Below are 20,441 nucleotides of genomic sequence, written 5' to 3' on the forward strand. Positions count from 1 at the left end.
GAATAACATGGAAATTACTGAGATACTGCAAGAAATTCTAGTTTTCTAAGATAGGCCAAGAAATTTGGGATGACTGTAAAGCTTCTGAAAGGTTTTCCAAACCTAAGCCAGTCTTTAAATCTGTTTCTCTGCCATGTCTAAACATGGCAAAACAAGACACAAATGTATCAACATACAATCATTCTTTTTAAAAGGTATGGTAGTATCCTTCTCTGTTAAGTGTCGTGCCAAAGGAAATGACTTTGGTTTTATTCCTTTTCAGTAATGTGGAAAGTATGCCATGGGAGCAAGCAGGAAGAGGATGTCTGCTGGAAGAGAGGAGGGTGAGGAAACTGTTTGGAGGGGAAGCAAAGAGACAGCACTACCAACAAACACAATCCTCTTGACAGTGTGCCATGTTCAGCTGAGCTGAAGGGTTGGCTTTGCTGAGGGATTTGGTGTTTGCCCAACTGTGGCTCCTATTGGAAAGAGTGATACAGTGTCTGTTTCAGTGGGAGCTGTCAGATCAAAGCAGGAGTGCTTTTCCAATGGAGTTTTCAGGTGCTTTCCTTTGTGCGTTTGCCTTCAGCGTAGATAAGTGGGCAGACAGCTGTGAGACAGTGGATCTATCCAAAATCTAGTGGGACGTAAACCTTCTCCTGAGAGTGCTGTGCTGAAACAAGTTCAAAGTCATTCCTCTTTATCCTGTAGTATCTTAAAAGGCTGCCAATGAGCAGGACCTCGAATCAAAGGGAAAAAATAATCCTGCAGGCAAAGAACTTGGTTGGGGCAGGAGTGATGACTAGCTGAAACCAGATGTAGAAAGATCAGTTTATAAATTTGGTAGTGGCTGTTTCCATTTTGGGTTAGAACAATTTAACAGGCCCTGATGCATGCACTGGCTGACAGCCCCTGCGTATCCGAGTCGGTCCAAATAGGAATTCCTTAAGCAGTTGCTGATACTTACTGGCTTATAGCACAGTGAAACAGAGCCACAGTGAAGTCCGTGACTTGGCTGCTCTTCTGTAAATCTTGTTGTGTATGTAAACTATCTGAGTGCCTGTCCTGGTATGGAGCTTGAACAAAACAGAGCCAAAGGCAAGGCAGCACTGCTGAGGAAGCTGCTTTTTATAATGTAATTGCCTTGTGCTGTTAATTGCCTGAGAGGAACAATTATTGCTGTTGGTATATACAGTACTTTGTTCTACCCATACCAAGAATTTAAACTTAAGAATAAATGTGTCTGATGTGGCAACTGTAGCAAGCATAAAGTGATATGTCAGCAGTTGTGATGTGAATGAACCTTGTTTCACAGACTAAAATGTTTGCGGATCATTTAATTCCGCTTCGTTCCTACAACTACTTCACGTATTCCTTTTCTTTCTTCGATGTAAGAGTTGTAACTTCCTTAGGCCAATCCATTAAGGTATACAACTTCAACCAAGATGGGGATATTCATTGGAGGGACTATACATTGAATTTTGAGATGCAGGTCAGTGGAGCTGTAAGCATCGTTCACTGGTGATGGGAGCGTTGTGTACTTCTGCTTCCTCTTTGGTTTCTCACAGAGAATTGCTTCCTGGAAAGTACTGCAAGAGGTCACTCACAGCCCTTCTGCCTACATGTCTACTTTACGGCTGTTTACAAGGATGGATAGTGAGAGCACTAGGGGGAATGGTTTTAAACTGAGACGGAGGAGGCTTAGGTTAGGTATTGGGAGGAAGTTTTTAACTCAGAGGGTGGTGAGGCACTGGAACAGGTTGCCCAAGGAGGCTGTGGATGCCCATCCCTGGAGGCATTCAAGGCCAGGCTGGATGTGGCTCTGGGCAGCCTGGGCTGCTGGTTGGTGACCCTGCACACAGCAGGGGATTGGAACTGGATGAGCATTGTGGTCCTTTTCAGCCCAGGCCATTCTATGATGCTGTGTTATGTGTATGATGAAGGTCTATTTTGTTGTTGTTGTTGTTGTTGTTGTTGTTGTTGTTGTTAATTTCAGGCAGAAACAAAATGTTAATCAGGGAATGTTTGTTATTTCTGGCTTTTTTTCTCCAAACCACTTTAATTAAAATGACAAAATGAAAAATGATGCTGCCTGGACACTGACTTGTCATTTTCTCTCTATGTGCTGTTTGTTTCATACGAGCACAAATAATGTGCTCTTGCGCTATCTGAAAGAAGAAATGACTGAAAACCCTTTCTGCAGCCAGAAGAATGATGGAAGTTAGAATCCTTTTTGCATAATCCCCTCACTTTTTTTTGCTTGTGGATACAGCTGTGCTAACACAATGCAATGTTTGAGTTGAGAGGTCTGCAAAATCCTGGCACCAGCGATAGCTTTTAGACTGAGGCTCTTATTTGATAGATTTTCAAAGCAATACTGTGCTCGACATATCTGTGTGTCCTTGGAAGAAGGCTTTCAGTTAACTTCTCAAAGGAAATACTTTCAAAAGGAAAAGGTTGATTTTGCCAAGAGCCAGATAAGGTCAGAGTAATTAGACAAACCAGAGCTTTGTGGGTCGTAAATGAATGCAGCCCTCTCTGTGAGGAAGCACAAGTGCACTAAGAGAACAGGAAAGCAAAATGCGTGAGGTTGCCTATATTTAGTGGCCAACTGAGGTTCTGCAGATCTCTCTTAGTGTATTCTCAGGCATAGGATTGTGATTTGGAAATATTCTTCCACATTTTATAGACAGGTGGAAGAGTCAATCTTTTAACTCAGCAAATGGCTTCAGTGAAATTGTGACTGCCTCAATTCCTAACTTTTTTAATACTATATATTTGTAAGTTGCTATTATAACTTGATTGCTATGGTAATTCACTGTAGGCTGTCACGTGCTTATGAAATATGCCATACCTATCTTCCAGTTTCTAGTGTTTCTGTTGTGAGATAGTAGGTAGACTGATATTTCAGTCTCTGTCCTGCTACTGGAAGTGGAAAACAGCGACTACGCTGACAGCTATAAGGGAGTATTATTCTTTTCACACTATCTGACCGGTTTTCTGTGCCCAATGGTCGTATGCCTTTTACAAACAGAATGAGTGGGGGGCCAGTTTTCATTAGGAAAGTTTGTGTTTACAGCACAAAAACGTGAATCCTGTTGATGAATTTAGGAAAGACGTTCCAGAAACATCAATTTGGTCTTGTTGCTCACTTTAGTTGGAGCAGTTGGGTTATAGCAGCCCACTTTTAAATGTTTCTTTTGAGATTTTTGTGATCTAGATGAGTGATGACACCTGTGTTGCTTCCTAGTGAAAAATTCATCAAGAAAGATGGGGAAAAAATAAAATAACAAGGATATGTAGCTGCTTAAATATGACTGGAACAACACTCATTCAAAATGGTGCCAATATAATTGTAAAAGTGTTTTTGTTTTGTTTTTTTTTAAGATATCTTGTTGATGAAAATTTACTTTTTAGATCCATAACAGGACATCAAGGTGAAATTTAAGAAAGAGTGATCCCTTGTTTTTCTTCTTTTATTGTGGGTAAAATGACTTGGCCAACTCTTCCGGGCTGTTGTAAACTCCTGGACTCAAATGTACGAAGTGCCTACAGTGGATTGAGGTATCTGCTTTGACACCTCTCTGTTCTCTGGTCCACCCACTTGTGATATGTACATAAAGCAGATATATGTACATAAACATGCGCCTAATGGGAGAAAGTTCTTCCAGTATTCGTGTTGGATGTTTGCTGACATGCTTTGTAGGTTAGGAGAAGAGAAAGCAAAGTCAATGGGTGCTCTTTCAATTTGCGAATGGCACAGGAAGGGGATGACAGTGATGGCATTACCAGAGCCTTCCTTCTGTCAGTGCTTGCAAATAGGGAATTATTCTCCTTGTGGAAGCTAATTGAATTGCCCCAGAAATCAAATGTTGTAGTTAAGAGTCGGTACAGCTGGGAAACTTAGGAAACTGATCTGGGGGAGCAGGTGGGAATGGCACTGAGGGATGTGGTCAGTGGGTATGGTGGTGATGGGTTGATGGTTGGACTAGATGGTCTTAGTGGTCTTTTCCAACCCTCATGATTTTATGGCAGGCGGGGACTTGGAGTCCCCAGATTCCTTTATTTTCTGGCCCCGGGGAGCAATATAGGCTGTCTCATCTTTGCTGTGACGTCAGCTAAAGAAAATAGGATACGTTGTCTTTGAAAAGCAAGTTTAGGTTGAGAGAATTAAGCCATGAGCGTTGTCTGGGCAGCAGAACAGCTGAAAGGAAGAAAGGATCCTGAGTGTTAATCAAACGTAGGGAGATTACGTGTAACCATGGATAAAATACCAAATAAAATTGCATGTGAGGGAGCAAGGCAGGAGCTGTTTGGACAAGTCAGAAGGCTCAACTACATTCAGGTGCCCAAGTGGTGCTCTGGCATTCCCGTGTAAGTGAAAAGCAGGAGGAGAAAACACAGAAAGATGAAAGACTCATACAGCTTGTGTGGGCATCAGCATTACCAGAGAGATGTTGTTTATAGCACTGTATTTCTGAGGAATTAGCCAAGCAGACAAGTCATTCCTTTCTCCTGCCCTGTCTCGTTGTTGGGACACGCAAGCTTTGTCCTGAATTAGCTGCAGGAAGCCAGTGCTCCATGGCAGGGAGCTGGCAGGCCTCGGGGCCAGCACCTGCTGCCCTTGGGAGTGAGGAGCAGCAGGGCTTGCTCAGTGGGTGCAGCACTGACAGCTTAAACAAATGCAGAAAATGCTGCCTTCCCAACAACTAGCCTAAAGGTCACGTAAATCATACTGTGATGTGTGGCTTGATGACGTTTTCAGATGGGTTTCTCGGGTCCCCGAGGCAGTGGCTAAGCAAATCTATTTAGATTCTGCCTCCACTTTTATACCATAGGAAGAGAAGACGCTTGTCTCAGGCACATAGTGCTCTGCCGTGTTTCTCCTCCCAGCTTTCTCATCCCAGCAAGGAGATGTCTTGTAGTGCCTGGGCCCAACGAATACAACTTCAGGGCAGTTCTTGTGTCAGGCTGTTCTGGATCTGCAGAGGTGTGAGAAGCAGAACGCTGTGTAGAGAAGCCTCCTGGCAAAAAGGTGTGCTTTTCTGCAGTTGTTTTTGGATGTGCCTTTTGAGGTGGGAGAGGGCTAGGGGGTTAGTTTCTTTGGTGCTTGTAAGAGTGGTGAAACTGTTGAGAGAATGGCTGTGGTTTTCTGATTAGTCGGGAGAGTTAATGAGATATTGTGTTATTCTGTGTGCTTTCTCTTTTATTTGCTGCAGTGGAAGAGGGCTCTGTCTTATGCCTTCGTGTGGGTTTAACCCAGTCTAACTTCTGCTTTGTGAGGCTATTCTCTGGCAAAATTGTTGTCATTGAGTTTAGGGCTTTGCATGTTTGCAGTTCTCCCCTTCTGTATATGAAGGACACAAGTCAACTTATCTGATTGTAGTGTCAATTTAAGCATGGATTAATTCAGCAGCCCTAAAGATGAGAAGGCATGGCTGAGGCTCACAGTTGTGGCCATACAGATGGTAATAACATTGCATAAGTAACATCAGTGGAAAAGCACAGAGGCTCAAAACCTTTCATAAGCAAGATCAGCTGTGTTGTTTGAGGCCTTCTGTCTTCTGGCCTAGAGGTGTACCGTTCTTTGAAGGGAAAATGTTGAGTTTGTTTGCTTGCATTCTTCTGTAAGTTTGAGTGTGGAAACTTAAAAACTTTTGTTTTAAAATGAGAGGAATGCAGAAGTCTCAGCATGGTCTTATTTTTGTAATAGAAATAGATGTAGACATTCTTGTGGTTGAACTTAAAAAAAAAAAAAAAAAAAAAAGAACGAAGAGGTAATTTCTTGCAAATGGGAGTTGACTAATGATAGAGAATAGATTTGCAAATACAACTATATGATGTTGCTCATAATGGGTGAGCAAATGGATGAGGCCAGGTTCTTCTCAGTGGTGTGTAGTGATAGGGCAAGGAGTAATGGCCTTAAACTTGAACATGGGGAATTCCATACTAATTTGCAGAGGAACTTCTTTACAATAGGTGTGACAGAGCACTGGAACAGGCTGCCCGGAGGTGTGGTGGAGTCTCCTTCTATGGGGATATTCAAGAGCCATCTGGATGCCTACCTTTGTGACCCGTTGTAGGGTATCTTCTTTAGCAGAGGTTTAGACTTGATGATCTCATCAAGTTGCTTCCAACCTGTGATTCTGTAATAGTATAGCTTGTTTGAAATCTGTACCCACTACCCTCTTCCCCGTGAAGCTGATTTAGGTGTTGTCATTGAGTGAATAATTTCAGCATGGAAAGTGAATAAGAGTAAGAGCAGGATGTTTAAATGCAATTATGAACTCACTGTTGAAAATTGTAGAAAGATTTCATAATGGTGCAACTTGTCTCCTATTTTATTGGTAAGTTTTTTTTACGTGTTACTGGTGTGAATTAGTTGTGATTTGAGAGAAACTCTTCAAATTGAGTGGAGGTTATCCGGATATTTCTGACTGTGTGTGTATGGTCTGGTTACATATTACAATATTCTTCAGGATATTAAACCGTTCATTCAGTTTAACTGATATTTACCTCCTTTTAGGAGGAGGTTTTTTCACTCAAAGGGTGGTGTGAACTGGAACAGGTTGCCCAAGGAGGCTGTGTATGCCCCATCCCTGCAGGCATTCAAGGCCAGGCTGGATGTGGCTCTGGGCAGCCTGGGCTGCTGGTTGGTGAACTGCACATAGCAGGGGGTTGGAACTGGATGAGCATTGAGGTCCTTTTCAACCCAGGCCATTCTGTGATTCTTTGTTTCATTCTATGGTGGAAAAACAGCTTATTCCTAGCTGCACCTTCAGGTTCTGTTTTGGGCAGAACTCTAAGAGGATTTAATTGCATTTTAGTAACCTCAGGCAGGGTTTTGAGGGTGTTCTTCTAACTTACGATAATGTCTTTTCTCTCTGTTAGGTGATATTTTCCTCCTTTCCAGCCCTAATACTTCAATACTTGAGAGTGGATTGTACTCACATCTATTATCTTGTTCTGTTTGTGCTTCAGGCTGAGGTCGAGCAAACAAACAAAGCAATCGTTATGTTTTAGCATTCTTCTTTAGTGAGCACATTACAGTCTATTCAGAACTACAGTGAAGAGAGGAAAGAAACATGAAGCTTCAAACAGCTCTTTTTGAAGCAATCCATGGAACTATAAGAGACGAAAAGGATATATAGGGGCCCTGGCACTGTTATTGACAGAAAGGGTTTTGGCAGAAGGTTTGCTGTGATCCTTTCTGTGGCGTAGGAAGGAATTTCCTTCAGACTGGACTAACCATTAAAAATGTCTCTACTTCTAGGAGTTCAAGGCATTCACTGGAATCTTCCCAGGGACGATGTCGTCTTTGACGATGAAAGCTCATTGCCGGGACAAAAGAGGAAGTTTCTTTAAGGTAAATAGGATATTGAATTTATTCCAGTAGGAGAAGGTGCATTTGGTTGGAAGCAGTAAGGTTGCAGTAAAATATCTTAGTCTCTTTGATCAATAAAATAAAAGCAATCATCACTTTTCCTGACAGAACTTACTTTAGTTTACGTTGTTCTTCACTCTCTGAGATTTTTAACTTAACAGACCAATGTAAAATGTAAAGCGTGTGGCTTTATGTGAAACTAGTGCTGCATATTGTGCAGTGCAATCAGTGATATGTAGTGAGCCTCTCCTGTAAAATAGGAAGCATTTCACTGAGGATCTCTTCTTACAGGTACTGTTTGTGGTTACAGTACCACCCAGTTATTTCATGTATGTGGTATTTTCCTATATGCTGAACTGAATTTTTGGTGTAGAATAGCTTGCACGCTTGTTATCGATACTGAGAGCGTAAGCTTACTTATGCACAAGCATGAAATTATTAGAGCTTTTGTAAGCAACATATATGTAGTTTTATTTCCGTTATTGGAATGAAAAGCAGTTTCATTTCACAGCCTATTTGATTGTAAGAAAAATCAGTGAGGTTCCTTGTGTATAGATTGAACATTGACAAAAATGCAACTTTTGGATTCTCAGTGTGTTTTTCAGTTGTTGCTGTTCTGTTTTTTAAAGCTGAAGTGCATCTTGTTTGCAGTGAACAAGGAACTGGCAATTAGCTCACCACTGTACTCCCAAAAATCCAGTAACGCATGTCGTGGTCTTCAGGTGCCTACATACTTAAAGGGAATCTGATCCTTCCTCTCTTAAGAGACTCAGCCTGGTTTTCTTGTGTGACGCAGGCACTGTGAGTTAGTTCTGTTCTGGCCTTGATGTTGTATCAATAGAGAGAAAACAGAAATAAGTGCATGTATTGTTTCAGTGTTAACTGTTTTGAGGTGTCATGGCATACAGCACGCCTACTACAACATATTCCAGTGAGAAAGTTCCAGGGAAGAGCCCTTCTGTTTCCCTCCAGTTCCTTTCCATTGCAGAATAGAGCTAAAGCCTGGGAACATATAAAGTGGCCCAGAAAGGAAAGAATGGGATATGCACACTCCTTTCCCAGTGCCCCTGGAAAAACATCAGAGAGCATGGGCATAGCCTCTCTGAATTTGAGGTGGTGCTCAGGAAAGTAGAATCCTCCATTGAAGCAGAATCCATCATTCAGATGCTCCCTGAAGCTCTTCAGAAATGTGTTTTTCCTCTAGGTGTTAATATCTTGTTTTTAACCTTGCTACTGCTGGAAAATGGGACCTCGAGCACTCCATGAGAAATTATTTTATGTATGTATAATATGGGAGGTCTAGTGGCAATGCAGGAGTTAGTTGTAGAGAAGGCTATAGATAAGATTTCCTTCCAGAAAAAAGTCTTAGTTGATCTTCTGTGTAGTTAAAACTTTCGATTGCACTGTGTGGATACAGCTGAACGCCATGTACTCCTGGAGAGCAGGTCAGGGAGGATGCTATCCAAACTGTGCAGTGTATTGGAAGCATGCTGGCAGTGTCCTGCTGTTAGCTAGGAAAACGTGCATATTTTTCTGATACAATGAAGAGAATAATGGTTCACCCAGAGTGGCTTTGGATCAGGGTTGAATACAGTTCATTTGAACTTGTGTGTTCTGCACTAGAATTTTCCTGTTTGCATAATGGCAGGGTCACACTGGTTGCCTTACTGACCAAAGGTTAGCTGCTTGCTTTTGGCTCTATCAAAAAGCTACAGGTGCTCCTGAGCACTGAATTCACTTGTCACAGTTGATCTCTGTAGAATGTGTGTTGCCTGCTTGTAGCTTCCATGGAAAGGTGCTGGTGTGTGCTACCATCTCAGCCTAAATTAAGGCATACTGCATTCCTTTTAGTGTTTCAACAAATGTGATGAACGGCCTTTAAGTAGTGGGAAGTAGTGGGAAGCTGTTGCCATATTGCAGTATGTTCTTAAGTCCCACTGCCTGTTGCTCCCAATACCCTGTGTTCTCTTCGCTGGTTGTGTTCCCCCCCATTTCAGGTGTTGCTCTTTCCATTCCCTGTGTTCCTCTAAGACAGAAGTGCCTTTCTTTTGCTGCTTGAACCAAACTAATGGTTGGGGCCAGTTCTAGCAAATAGAGTAAAATCAGCAGTATGCTACAGGAACAGGGGAACCACGTAGTTGTGTTGGCCAGTGCCCTCAGCACAAAGAGCTGTAATCACCACAGGCACACTGTGCAAGGCCACTGCTATGTTAGTGCCTTCGTAGTCCTGTTGTGGTGACTCATGTGCATCAAAACGTTTCTTTTGTTTGATCCATCTTTTCCTTATCTTAAGTCAACCTTACCAGGCCAATCTTTGGGAAACCAATGAGAAACGCTGCTACAAGAGTGTGTTTTCTTGTTTAGCTCACTCAGTTCTGTGCAGTCAGCAAGAAACAGGAGTCATCTGGGGACAAGAGCTGCTTCTCAGTTTTTTGCTGAGTGACTTTTCAGTGAACAGTTGTATTTCCAAATTCACAGCAAGAAATGGTCTCAGCTAGGAGGAATATTTCTAGGTTGTCACTTAAGCAAGTGCTGAAGGAATAATGATGTCAGTGGAACTGTAAGCAAATCCTCAGCAATTTTGTGCAGTGCATTGATACCTCCTTGTGTAAGTAACTCTGGGTTTGAAAATAGATGCTGGAATAGCTGTTTTGTGTTCCTCCTGTTCACCATGCGTGTAGTTACTCGAAATATTGGGAAAGCAGTATACCAGATCAATGAGAAGATGCCAGGCTGCTGAAAGGTTGTGACAAACAGTGTCAATTGAGAAGCTAAGGCTGGACTAAATTTTCCTGAAGACAGCCTGGTAAGACAATAATGAGAATAAAATGAGAATAAAAATGACAATAATGAGAATAAAAGCTGCCTCAGAGCTACCTTTTCAGACCTCTCATCATCTCTGGGAACCTGCATTATTTGATCACTGTTCTAAACCTATGATGTGGAGTTGGGAAGGCAGGTAGGCAGCATTATACCCAGTGGATGTGTCTGACTGTGCATGTACAGTTATATTGCCTTATCCTCCTTTTCCTCTCTTGTGCATGTAAAATTATGAAAATGTGTACATTTGCTGCAGTCAGGTGAGTGAGGGAAGAAAGCACTTGACACATCAGGTTTTTCAGTTTAATCAAGGTCAGGCTGGATGGGGCTGTGAGCAACCTGGTTTAGAGGGAGGCAGCCCTGCCTACAGCAATAGGCTTGGAACCAGGTGATCTTAAGGGTCCTTTCCAACCCCAGCTATTTTGTGACTATGAATTTACTTTGTGTGTGTCTGTGTTTAGAAGACCTGGTCATTGGCAACAAGTGGAGAAACTCCCAGCTTTCCTTTTCTATTTAGTTCTGAAATAATTCCACTTTCTGTAGCTTCCAAACATCTCTTATTTTTTCCACAGCTGTTAGTACACCAGGGAAGGTGTTTTACAGAGTGACAGTTTGTGTGTTTATAGTGCAAATTCTCCCAAGTCTTTATACCTAATACTTGCAATTGATGAAGGCTGCAACAGAAGGTTGTAGAAAGGAAGTGGAGATGGAGTTAAGCTGGGCAATGTGGGGCCTGAGAAGCTTGCCAATGGCCACAGAGACAGTCTGTGGTAAAGCAAGGGACAGAACCTATCTCTGACAAGCATTCTTTTTACCAACTTCTTTCTCATCAAAACTTTATCCACTCGTCAAGCTGACCTGAGCCAGCATCAGAAGTTTTACAGCACTGAAGCTTTTCTCTCCCCCAAATCAAATATCAGTTGAACCTTTGTTGGTACAGATAAATAAGGTGGTGAATAGTGTTAGTGGTTTGGAAATTAATACTTCCCTGTGCAAAATAACCAAAATTGCAGCCACATAGCAGAATGTGTAGCTGTATATAGAGGTACAGAGGAATCCAGAAATAGCATTCCCTTTTTGGCTCATTGCTGGCGCTTTGCCACCTCGTTACACAGGGTGCTTGTGGAGGGCTGCTGCACTCTGCTTAGCAAAACAGGAAATAAAAGATGACATGCCAAGAGGATACGGGGAAAAATGAAAAATGAGAGGCTGGCAGGAAGGAAGTAAGTACTAGGGCTCGTTTGTCCTTCTGATATTGGCCTGTGTTGCCTTCAGCCCATGCTCTCTTCCCAGATTAGAAACACTGATCTTACCTTTTGCTCCTTAGCTACTGTAGGGCGTGGAGCTTGGAAACGTTCTGCAGTGGCTTTCTTAGCTCTTTTAATGTGCTTTAAGAAAGACAGCAGCTTTATTAATGCTATTTACAAGCTTATTTACACTTCAATACAGGCAACAAGAATTTGGTTTGCTGTGGTGGTTCCCTCTTCAAACTGGGAGACCCTTCAGGAGTTGAATGAGTAAAACAACCTTGTAGCTATGCTGGGCTCCCAAGAAAGGACCTACTCTGTTTCTCATTCTGGTCAGCCTGTGCATTCTGAGATGCACAACGGTAACGTGTGTCATCTTTAGACTAGCACCTCAAGAGTGCATTGCTTCTAAGGGATATATTGCAGTTCAGAGCATGCTCTGATTTTTGCTGTTCACGAGACATCCTGGAGGATGTAAAATTGAGATGCATTTGTTCTGCTGAAAGAAGACTGAAAAGCTGTGGTGAGTAATGTTTGCGGTCTGTATATGGAAATTACATTGTTACCACTGCCAGTTTCTAAAAGCTGGGATCAGTTTTGCTAAACGAAGAATCAGCTGACAATAAGCATTGCTTGATGCTTTATGAAAGGAAACATTGTGGTTTTAAGATGCTTGCATGTCATTATTTCATTCATGGATTTTGGGAATATAAACAGTTAGTGCATGGGTATTTGTAGCAATCTAATGTTTAGGATAGGTTTGGTTAGGGAATATCTTACTGTGATACTATGTGAACTCATACTGTCTGAGTCATTGTTTGGGTTTACAGTGATAGTACTGTTTCTTTTCAACTTACAGAACAGTGCTTTGTCAGTAATAAAAAAGGAAAAAAGTTAGACACTAGAGTAGCTAGTTAGCATATTATTTAAGTTCTGCTTGATTTTAGTTCTGCCTAATTGTTTGTTTACCACCTGAACTGATATCACGCTTTAAGATGCATTTCCTCTTTATAAAAAGCTTCTTCCTTCTGTAGCAAAGCAAGGTAGTATTTATGTCAGAGTTCTGAAGAGATCTGTTGCGGGCAGATATTTAAGACTTGGATCTTATCCACATGGGTCACTCCTATTTATTTTCGTGGAAGCTACAACAGATATAAAGAGCACTTTATAAATAACTTTATTTGATAGAGCAGATTCTCAGCTACAAACCACTACTTTTGAACACAGTCACCACCATCAGCTGTGCATTTTCAGCAGTTATGAACAGGAGCCTACGTGCTGTGCTGATGAAGGCCTGCACCATTGAAGGTGACCCACTGTCTCCACTGCTGAAATGCACCACCCACCACCTCACCGTGCTTACATCCAGTGGTTGGTCTCCATCAATGTTCAGCAAGTATAATTGACAGTCAGTGGTGCCATTTTTTCCACACGGAGGATTGCAGCGACAAATTTTTGCTTCATACACACTTCCATGTCAGGTGTCATTCTGTCAGGCTGCTCCTCTGCTGCAATCTGTCACACAGCAACAAAATGTAATGGGATATTGGTGGGAGGGTTCAGCCTCTACTGCCATCCCACCAGCATCCACTGCTGATGTTGTGAGCCAACATAATGAAATAGGAGGCATTACTTCTGGAACCGTCCTTATGTTGTTTTACACAACTTTTGGAAGCTGCCATCTTTGGTCTTGATTTCAATTCTGTTGAAGCTAGTAGATGGATCTTCCCATTATTTTCAGCAAAACAGGAGTTGTACTCTTTGTGAACAGAGAGATCTGCTTATAGAGTTTAAATGTTCTGCTATCTTTTTAGTGAAAGGACCAGAACTGCCAGTTTTCTCAGGGTTGGTTCTAATACTGTTACACACAGGATCATTGCTGCATTTTGTAGAAGCAAAAGCTCCTCTATACAATGCTCATCATACAAGAAATTAGGTCATATATTCATTTACCTTGTGGTATTTGATAGGAATAACTTTTCGGGTGTTGATGTATCATTATGTGTCAGTTAATAGCAAGAACACAAGCACGAGAAAGATGCAGAGCTGCTGGAGGGTCACAAAGATGCTCAGAGGGCTGGAGCACCTCTCATGAAGAAAGGCTGAGGGGAGGTGGGCTTGTTCAGTCTGGAGAAGGGAAGGCTGTGGGGAGACCTCATTGCTGCTTTCCTGTACTTGAGGAGAGCTTATAAGCAGGAGGGGGACCAGCTTTTTACACAAGTAGAAAGTGATAGGAGGGGGGGGAATAGTTTTAAACTAAAAGAGGGAAGATTTTGGTTATTTAGGAGGTAATTCTTTACTCAGAGGGCAGCGAAGCCCTGGCAGTGCTTCCCGGAGCTGTGGGTGCCCCATCCCTGGAGGTGCCCAAGGCCAGGTTGGATGGGCCCTGGGCAGCCTGAGCTGGTGGGGGGCAGCCAGCCCATGGCAGGGGTTGGGCTGGGGGGGCTTTGAGGCCCTTTCCAAGTAGGAACTGGGTGCACTTTAAGGTCCCTTCCAGAATGATTACTACAACCAGAGACTGCAGCAGGTTGTACCTGAAAGATTTAGACCTTGTAGAGCTGGTTGTTCTACTATTAATCGCAGCTTGGAAGAGAAACATATTTCTTCTGTCTCTTTAGACTTCTAATCTGCTTCTCCATGTTGAATTATGTTACTGTTGAGCTGAATTTGTGGATGAAGCAGGTGGTGAGGCCTGACCTGTCTGCACAGTGCAGGTTCCTCCGACTGCTGCTCCTCATGGGCAGGAGGGCACAGCTCAAGTCACTCGGGCTGCTTGAGGGGCAGCAGCTGGAAGATTAGTAGGACTAAAGCTGTACACTGAAGAAGGACGTGAATTTCTGAGGTTTTGCTTAATAATGACAAGTTTTTGGAAATGCTGCTGTATGAAGCTGTCTCATGGCTGGGATGCCTGGGTCTTTAGCTGGGTTGGAAAGCTGGATTTGCTCCATCTGTCAGAATGTTTATGTACATTACGGTGTGCTGCCTGTCAGGCAGGCCTGATGCTGTTCCTGCAAAGAACATCCAAGGCAGCAAGCCTTGTGAACTTCGCAGTTGATTTCTGCTGTGTTCCCACCAAAACACCTCCCAGACATCTGGCCAGCCAGTGCTACAGTTCTCAATATGCAGCCTTAGCGCTAATTTAGCCCACTTCAGAATGAGTTTTGTATTCCATAGGATTGTGTTCCATCTGCACTGAAGTGTTATGATGTAGTTCTCTTTTAATTAAGTCCTCTGTTCAAGTTCAGTCCAACGCCTAATGTGGAAAGCAGCTCTCATTTGCTTATGGCTCTGTTACTTTTCACCTGCTAAAATACTGTAATGCTGGCTTAGCATTTCTTCTGGGATAACTCATGGTTGGAACTCTTCTGAATATTTTCTATTTATCTGAGAAATGAAATTGCTTTCAATTACTGCTACAATTGGTCAGTTGACTTACTAGTTAGGCTGTTGTGTATTCTGATTGTGAAGGCTACAGATTTAAAATGCTTTAAAGAAAAAAAACAAACAACAAGACTCACCAGCCTGGAAAGTTTTATACAGGCAAAAAACAGGAATTATACTTCCTTCAAGAATGATTGTTTCCAGCCCTTTTTCCTTTGCTAGGGGAAGTTTAAATAGGATGTGATTTAAAAAAAAAAAGTTTGTAATCTGTGGTGACTAAGCTTACCCAGGCTCCTTTTCCACGCCTCTTCCACTTGCTTGACGTCATACTGTTTTTGTCCCTTTCCAGCTCATTGACACAATTGCCTCAGAAATCGGAGAACTGAAACAGGAGATGGTTCAGACAGATGTCACAGTGGAAGATGAGCCTGCAGATTTGCGAAGGTGATTAAAATGCTTGTTCTCGTAGTTCTTGACAGTGTGCTGTGATAGGAATGTTTTCGTTGTGCTATTCTCTTGGGTGCCTTATATCCTAGTGCTTTCCTTCCTAGCACTTTCCATCCTGGAAACAAAGGGTGGAGTTTACCTTGCTCTTCTTTAAAGGAATTTGCCTTTGTGCAGAAGGAATGCCCGGAGATTGAATTGGTCTGTGTTTGCCTTAATATCTTTAATACATCAGCTGAGCTTCACTTCTGCTTTCTTGTGGCAAGCCTGCCATGCAGATGAATGGTCAAAAGAGGAATTTACTGATGTTGTTCCCATTCTTTATGGCAATGAGCTTTACTTTCACATTGTACAGACTTAACAATGGCCATTGCTCCAAATGGATTTGTGAAGATTCAACTCATAATGATGTGATTTATGTTTTCTGGTTATTAAGTAAATTAGACTGCTACAAGTTGACGCTTCTGTGGAATATGGATTTTAGCTCATTTATATGCATCTTTCATGGTTTGTTGTTTTTTTTTTTTAGAGAAATCATTATATTTTTGTAAGCTTTAAAATAATTGGAGGTTCATCTTGTAATGCGGATATTAATTTCATCCTTTTGAAACAGCTATAGGTGGGACTGTGGAAATTTGATGTAAACCTGGAGGTTTAAGTGGTTGTAGTGGGACCGTAACGCTTTGCTTTTGTTATTCCTGATGGTTAATGACAGATAAATTGTTATCCAGAGAATGTTTTAACCATTGTGTTAAGATGAACTCTTTTATTTTCTAACTTGCTGTTCAAATAGTGGTTGCAAGAGGAAAGTAATAGTGTGTGTTCTGTTTTATTGGGCTGCAGAGTCCGCTCCAGAGCCTGGTGGGCTTTGCTCCACAAAATGGATAAGGGTTGGTTGTTTAGAATTACATCCATGGGTTTTTAATTTTTTTCTATTATTTCTGTAAATACTATTGAAGTGTGCTAAAACCTTACTGCATTACATTTAAATTATTCATGTTACCTAAAACATTGAGCAGCACCTTTGTTGCCTGAGTGGTGAAGAACAGACAGCTGAGGTAATTGAAGTCCTTCCCTGTGGCCTTGGTTGCACATTATTCAAGTTCTAAAGCTTTTGACAGTGTGGTTCTTTTACAGAGGCAGAAAGGCTGCTTCATTTCAGTGAACTCAGCTAATTAATTTCAATGATGATTAGCTAATTTTCAGTTTTAAAGCTGCTTGTATCCTTGAATGCACCATAAGCATGAAAGACTAAGATTCATTATCTCTAAAATCTTGGTGAAAGCACTTAGCTGGAAACAGTCAACTACACTCTCCTGTTTTGCTAATAATTTTTAACAGATTTTTCTGATGAAAGCTATTGTTTTGAGTGCAGAATGTGTTAAATGTTAATTGAATTAAGTTTCCTATTGAAACAGAGTGAACAAACTTAAAAAAAAAATCATTTTCTGTTAGCTGTTTAAGGTAACATAAAATATGAGATCTGCATAAATTAATCGAGATCATTTTTTATATTACTACATAAATCTGAGCTGTGGGCTTCTGCAGAAGGAAAAAGTAGGTGTGAATTATATAACAACTGATAATAGCAAAAGTTATAACTTTGCAGTTATTTTATAACTATATAATTGATGTAAGATGCTTTTATTATTGCAAAGCTGCAGTTCAGAAGTTGGTATCTGGATTTTCTTGCATCTAGAGAAATTAGACCCAGAAGGAACGTGTGTTACTCTTGCTTGGTTTTTACCTTTGCCTATATCTGCACACAACTGGAACAGCTCTGCAAAGTCAGGTTTGTGGGATGTCTTGGTTGTGTTCAGAGGAATAAGTACACAAAGAAGTCCATGAAGCCTCATGTCTGCAGCTTCAGTGATCTGCATAGCTGTGTGGTGACTTCCTGAGGTAGGGCCCTCCCGGTGATACTTTGGAGATGCCTCCTCTTTTGAAGCCTGTGACACAAGTAATACTGAGAACAATCAATATTGAGAGCCTTCTTGTTTGTACCCATTGCCTCTTGCTGCAGTGAGGCACCACTGAGCACAGCCTGGCTCCATCTTCACTGCACTCTGCCTTTTGCATCTATATGGATATTAATGAGATCTCCTGAGCCTCCTTTTTCTATGATAAAGTCCCAGCTCTCTGTGTCTCCTCATAGGAGAGATGCTGCAGTGCCTTGCTCATCTTGGTAGCTCTATGGTGGTCTCTTTTCAGTGCTGATAGGTATTGGTTTGCTATCATTAACAGGTATGTAGGTATTTGGCAACCTTTTCCTCAGCAGCTGTGTCCCATCCCTTCAGTTTGGGTTTTAACCAGTTAGAGCAAGACACAGAGATACAGACCAAAGGAAGATCTTGGGCAGGGCTGAACAGGGGCACTTGCTTTCTAGGTATGTGATCAAGATGTATGTTGTGGGCATGAGGGAGATCATCCTAATTCTAGGATTCAGCCAGTTCTTTATCCTTTTTGCTGCCTGTTTCTGGGAGTTAGCATGAAACCAGGTGAACACAGAACACCACCGCAACCTCCACCAGCAGTGTAATGGCTGCACAACACGACATGTTGTACTGGTGCACAGAGGTCACAGCAACTTCTTATTCTGTACGCTTCAATGAATCAGGTGATCGTGAGGAGTTCATATGGTTCTTCTTTCCATACTGTTGTTTCCAGAGAAGTAATGCACAAATCCCAGTCCTAAACAATGTTGCGGTCAAAGAGATGACGAACTCATGCACTGTGTTTCTCCATGGGAGCACAAGGGAAGGGCTGTGCACCTCAGTAACCACGAGTTCTAAACAACCTGGCAACCTCTGTTCAAATTCTAATTTGGATCTGTAGAATTTGGCTGTGTTTAACAACATTAAGCCACCCATGTGGAGGAGCGCTGTGACCTGGGTATGTCTGCAAACCCTGACTGGTAGCAAGGAGCACCTGGCCTCGTAACTGATACCAGTTTTGCACCTTCCTCTGCACGTGATGCAGTTCTTTTTCATAGGCAAAGTTGTTTCCCTCCCATACAGATTCTCTCTGCAACGTGTTTAGTTTCCACCCCTTGGGCAGTTAAACTCACAGCCAGAGTCTGTGCATAACTCATTTTGCCATGGCTATCTTTGGTTTGTAGCATTGCTGCCTGTAACCCGTTCTGAAGGTGAGTGGAAAGTTTCTGCCCAGTATTTCCTGGAGGTCCTGCTTCTGAAAGCACTGCTACGATTCATGAGTTGACTTTTGTGGAGTTTCATGTGCTGTAGTGCTGGGTTCTGCTGGGACTGTGGTCGAAAGCAGAACCTAGAAGTATTATTGTGGCCGTTTCAGTGCCTTGTCATAACATGTAAATACTAATTCCCTTCTGCACACAATATTTCTGTATGTTCTGTGTCCCTGAAGGGCGTTACTGGCTGCTTTTTGGTGGTCAGGGAGGGAAGATATCTGCACTTTAGATGCCTTGCAAATCTAGAGGGTGTTATATCATAAGTGAGCAAACAGTAATGAAGTCAAAAGGAAGGGAGAAGGTGCGTAGATGATAAGTGATCCAGGTAATTAAATTCTGAATGTTCTCATGCAATCAAAGAAAGATCAAGCAGCTGTCCATGCCATTTGTTTTCCTCTGTAGCCCTGTCCATAGATGCTGTAAGATGCTTACAAGTGCTAGGAAAACCAAGACAAGACTTTAAGTTATTGGGTTTTTGTTGTTGTTGTCATCCTTGTTTGTTTGGTTTGTTTTTTTATAATTCAGTGCTATTGCGTTTGTGAAGCCTCTTCTGTACTTGCTCTGGTTACAGTAGTTGGCATAATATGTTTCCTGCCTGTCTGAAACAGTCTGGAAGAGCTTCAGTTTGCAGCGGGGAGATGCAGCTGCATTGCCCTCTGCTGTTCAGGGCCCCCTGTGATGGCAGAAGAGCACACCCTCTGCACCTGATGTTTTTTCTGACTCCGTATCTGATTTGCTTAGCTCTAACCTGTGCTCTATTATCAGCATCAGGAGTGTTGTTACTGGAGTAACTGCTCTGCAGTGATTTCTAGCCCCAGAAGGATGGCAGGATGTACTTCTAAACTCAAAAATTAGAGCAAGTGACACATGCAAATGTACTAGGTGTTGTATTATGCACAAGTGATGGAGAAACTTGGCGTAGCAAAAGCAGTTCCTGAAGTACTCAGTTTCCTTGGATTTTTGATTCAAAACTAGCACCTGTCGCCTTCATTGCTTCATTTAGAGGTAGTTTTAACCAACCTGCCACTAATAAAAAAATAAATAACCTTAGTTTGCCCCAGTCACACTTGATTTAGCTTTTCTTTTGCTGTCATTCTTTGCAGAGGAATCAATCCAGAGCCAAATAATTAAAAGTATAACTGTCTGATTCCTTGCCTATTGTGAGAGGTGTAATTCTGAGTTGCGAGAGGAGGACTTCTGTTTGCAAAGATGTAAATATGCTGAGAAATTAGAGCGTAGACTGCAGAAGAAAAAAGATCTGCCATTGTGCATCAGTGAAGCTGTGCCTTAGAGAAGCTTATCTGTGCTGGAGAGGCAGGGGTAGTTTACATAGGCACGTATATCTATATCCGTTCAAAGTGATTGCTGAACTTTGGCAAGCTCACGGAATAATGCTAGAGCTTACCTTATTATTAGCTGTTAATCTTGGGGGTAAGTGAAAGAGAGAAATCATACAGATAAGAGAATACGTGTACTAATAATATGAGTTCTAAATAGAAGAAATAACTGTCTAGGCTGCCAGCAGTGCCATTAGTTTTGTTGATCTCTGTGTTTCTTGAACTGAGGGATTGTTTATAACTAACATATGACTTCATTTCTTCACAGTCTAGTAAAGAACATGGATAATGTCTCTCCAGAGAAAAAGGATGTAAAAGGCTGTCCTCGGGACTCTGGATATGACAGCCTATCTAACAAGCTGAGCATATTGGACAAGCTCCTGCATACTCACCCTGTGTGGCTCCAGCTTGGTCTGAACGATGCTGAAGCCACGGAAATTCTGCGTGCGCAGCCTCCTGGGGTAGGAAGATCATTACATTTTATTGATACAGCTGCTTGTTGTAAAACCAAACTGACGTGCACAGGCAAGTAAATGCACATTCACGCACTGCATTAAAACAAGGAACACCAAAATATCCACCACAAAACCAACACCCACAAAGCTGCTTCTGTGTGTGCATTGGATAAGCTAAGTGAAAGCTCC

The 20,441-nt window shown here is 42.0% G+C and overlaps 1 protein-coding gene across 3 annotated transcripts in view; it reads left to right on the forward strand.

Moving 5' to 3' along the window:
- The window catches only part of RIN2 (Ras and Rab interactor 2), a 58,586-nt gene that overhangs the window by 15,964 nt on the left and 22,181 nt on the right, over positions 1 to 20,441 (forward strand). Inside the window, exons 2-5 of one of the 3 annotated variants that reach the window (XM_019612512.2) lie at positions 263 to 323; positions 7,253 to 7,345; positions 15,161 to 15,255; positions 20,066 to 20,258. In XM_019612512.2, the coding sequence (XP_019468057.1) occupies positions 276 to 323; positions 7,253 to 7,345; positions 15,161 to 15,255; positions 20,066 to 20,258 (429 nt within the window). In that variant the 5' untranslated portion in view covers positions 263 to 275. The remainder of the gene's footprint in view (positions 1 to 262; positions 324 to 7,252; positions 7,346 to 15,160; positions 15,256 to 20,065; positions 20,259 to 20,441) is intronic. The other 2 variants (XM_003203643.4, XM_031552289.1) reach the window with 2 other exon arrangements.

This window comes from Meleagris gallopavo, chromosome 2, assembly GCF_000146605.3.
Source record: "Meleagris gallopavo isolate NT-WF06-2002-E0010 breed Aviagen turkey brand Nicholas breeding stock chromosome 2, Turkey_5.1, whole genome shotgun sequence".
NCBI classification, from domain to species: Eukaryota; Metazoa; Chordata; class Aves; order Galliformes; family Phasianidae; genus Meleagris; species Meleagris gallopavo.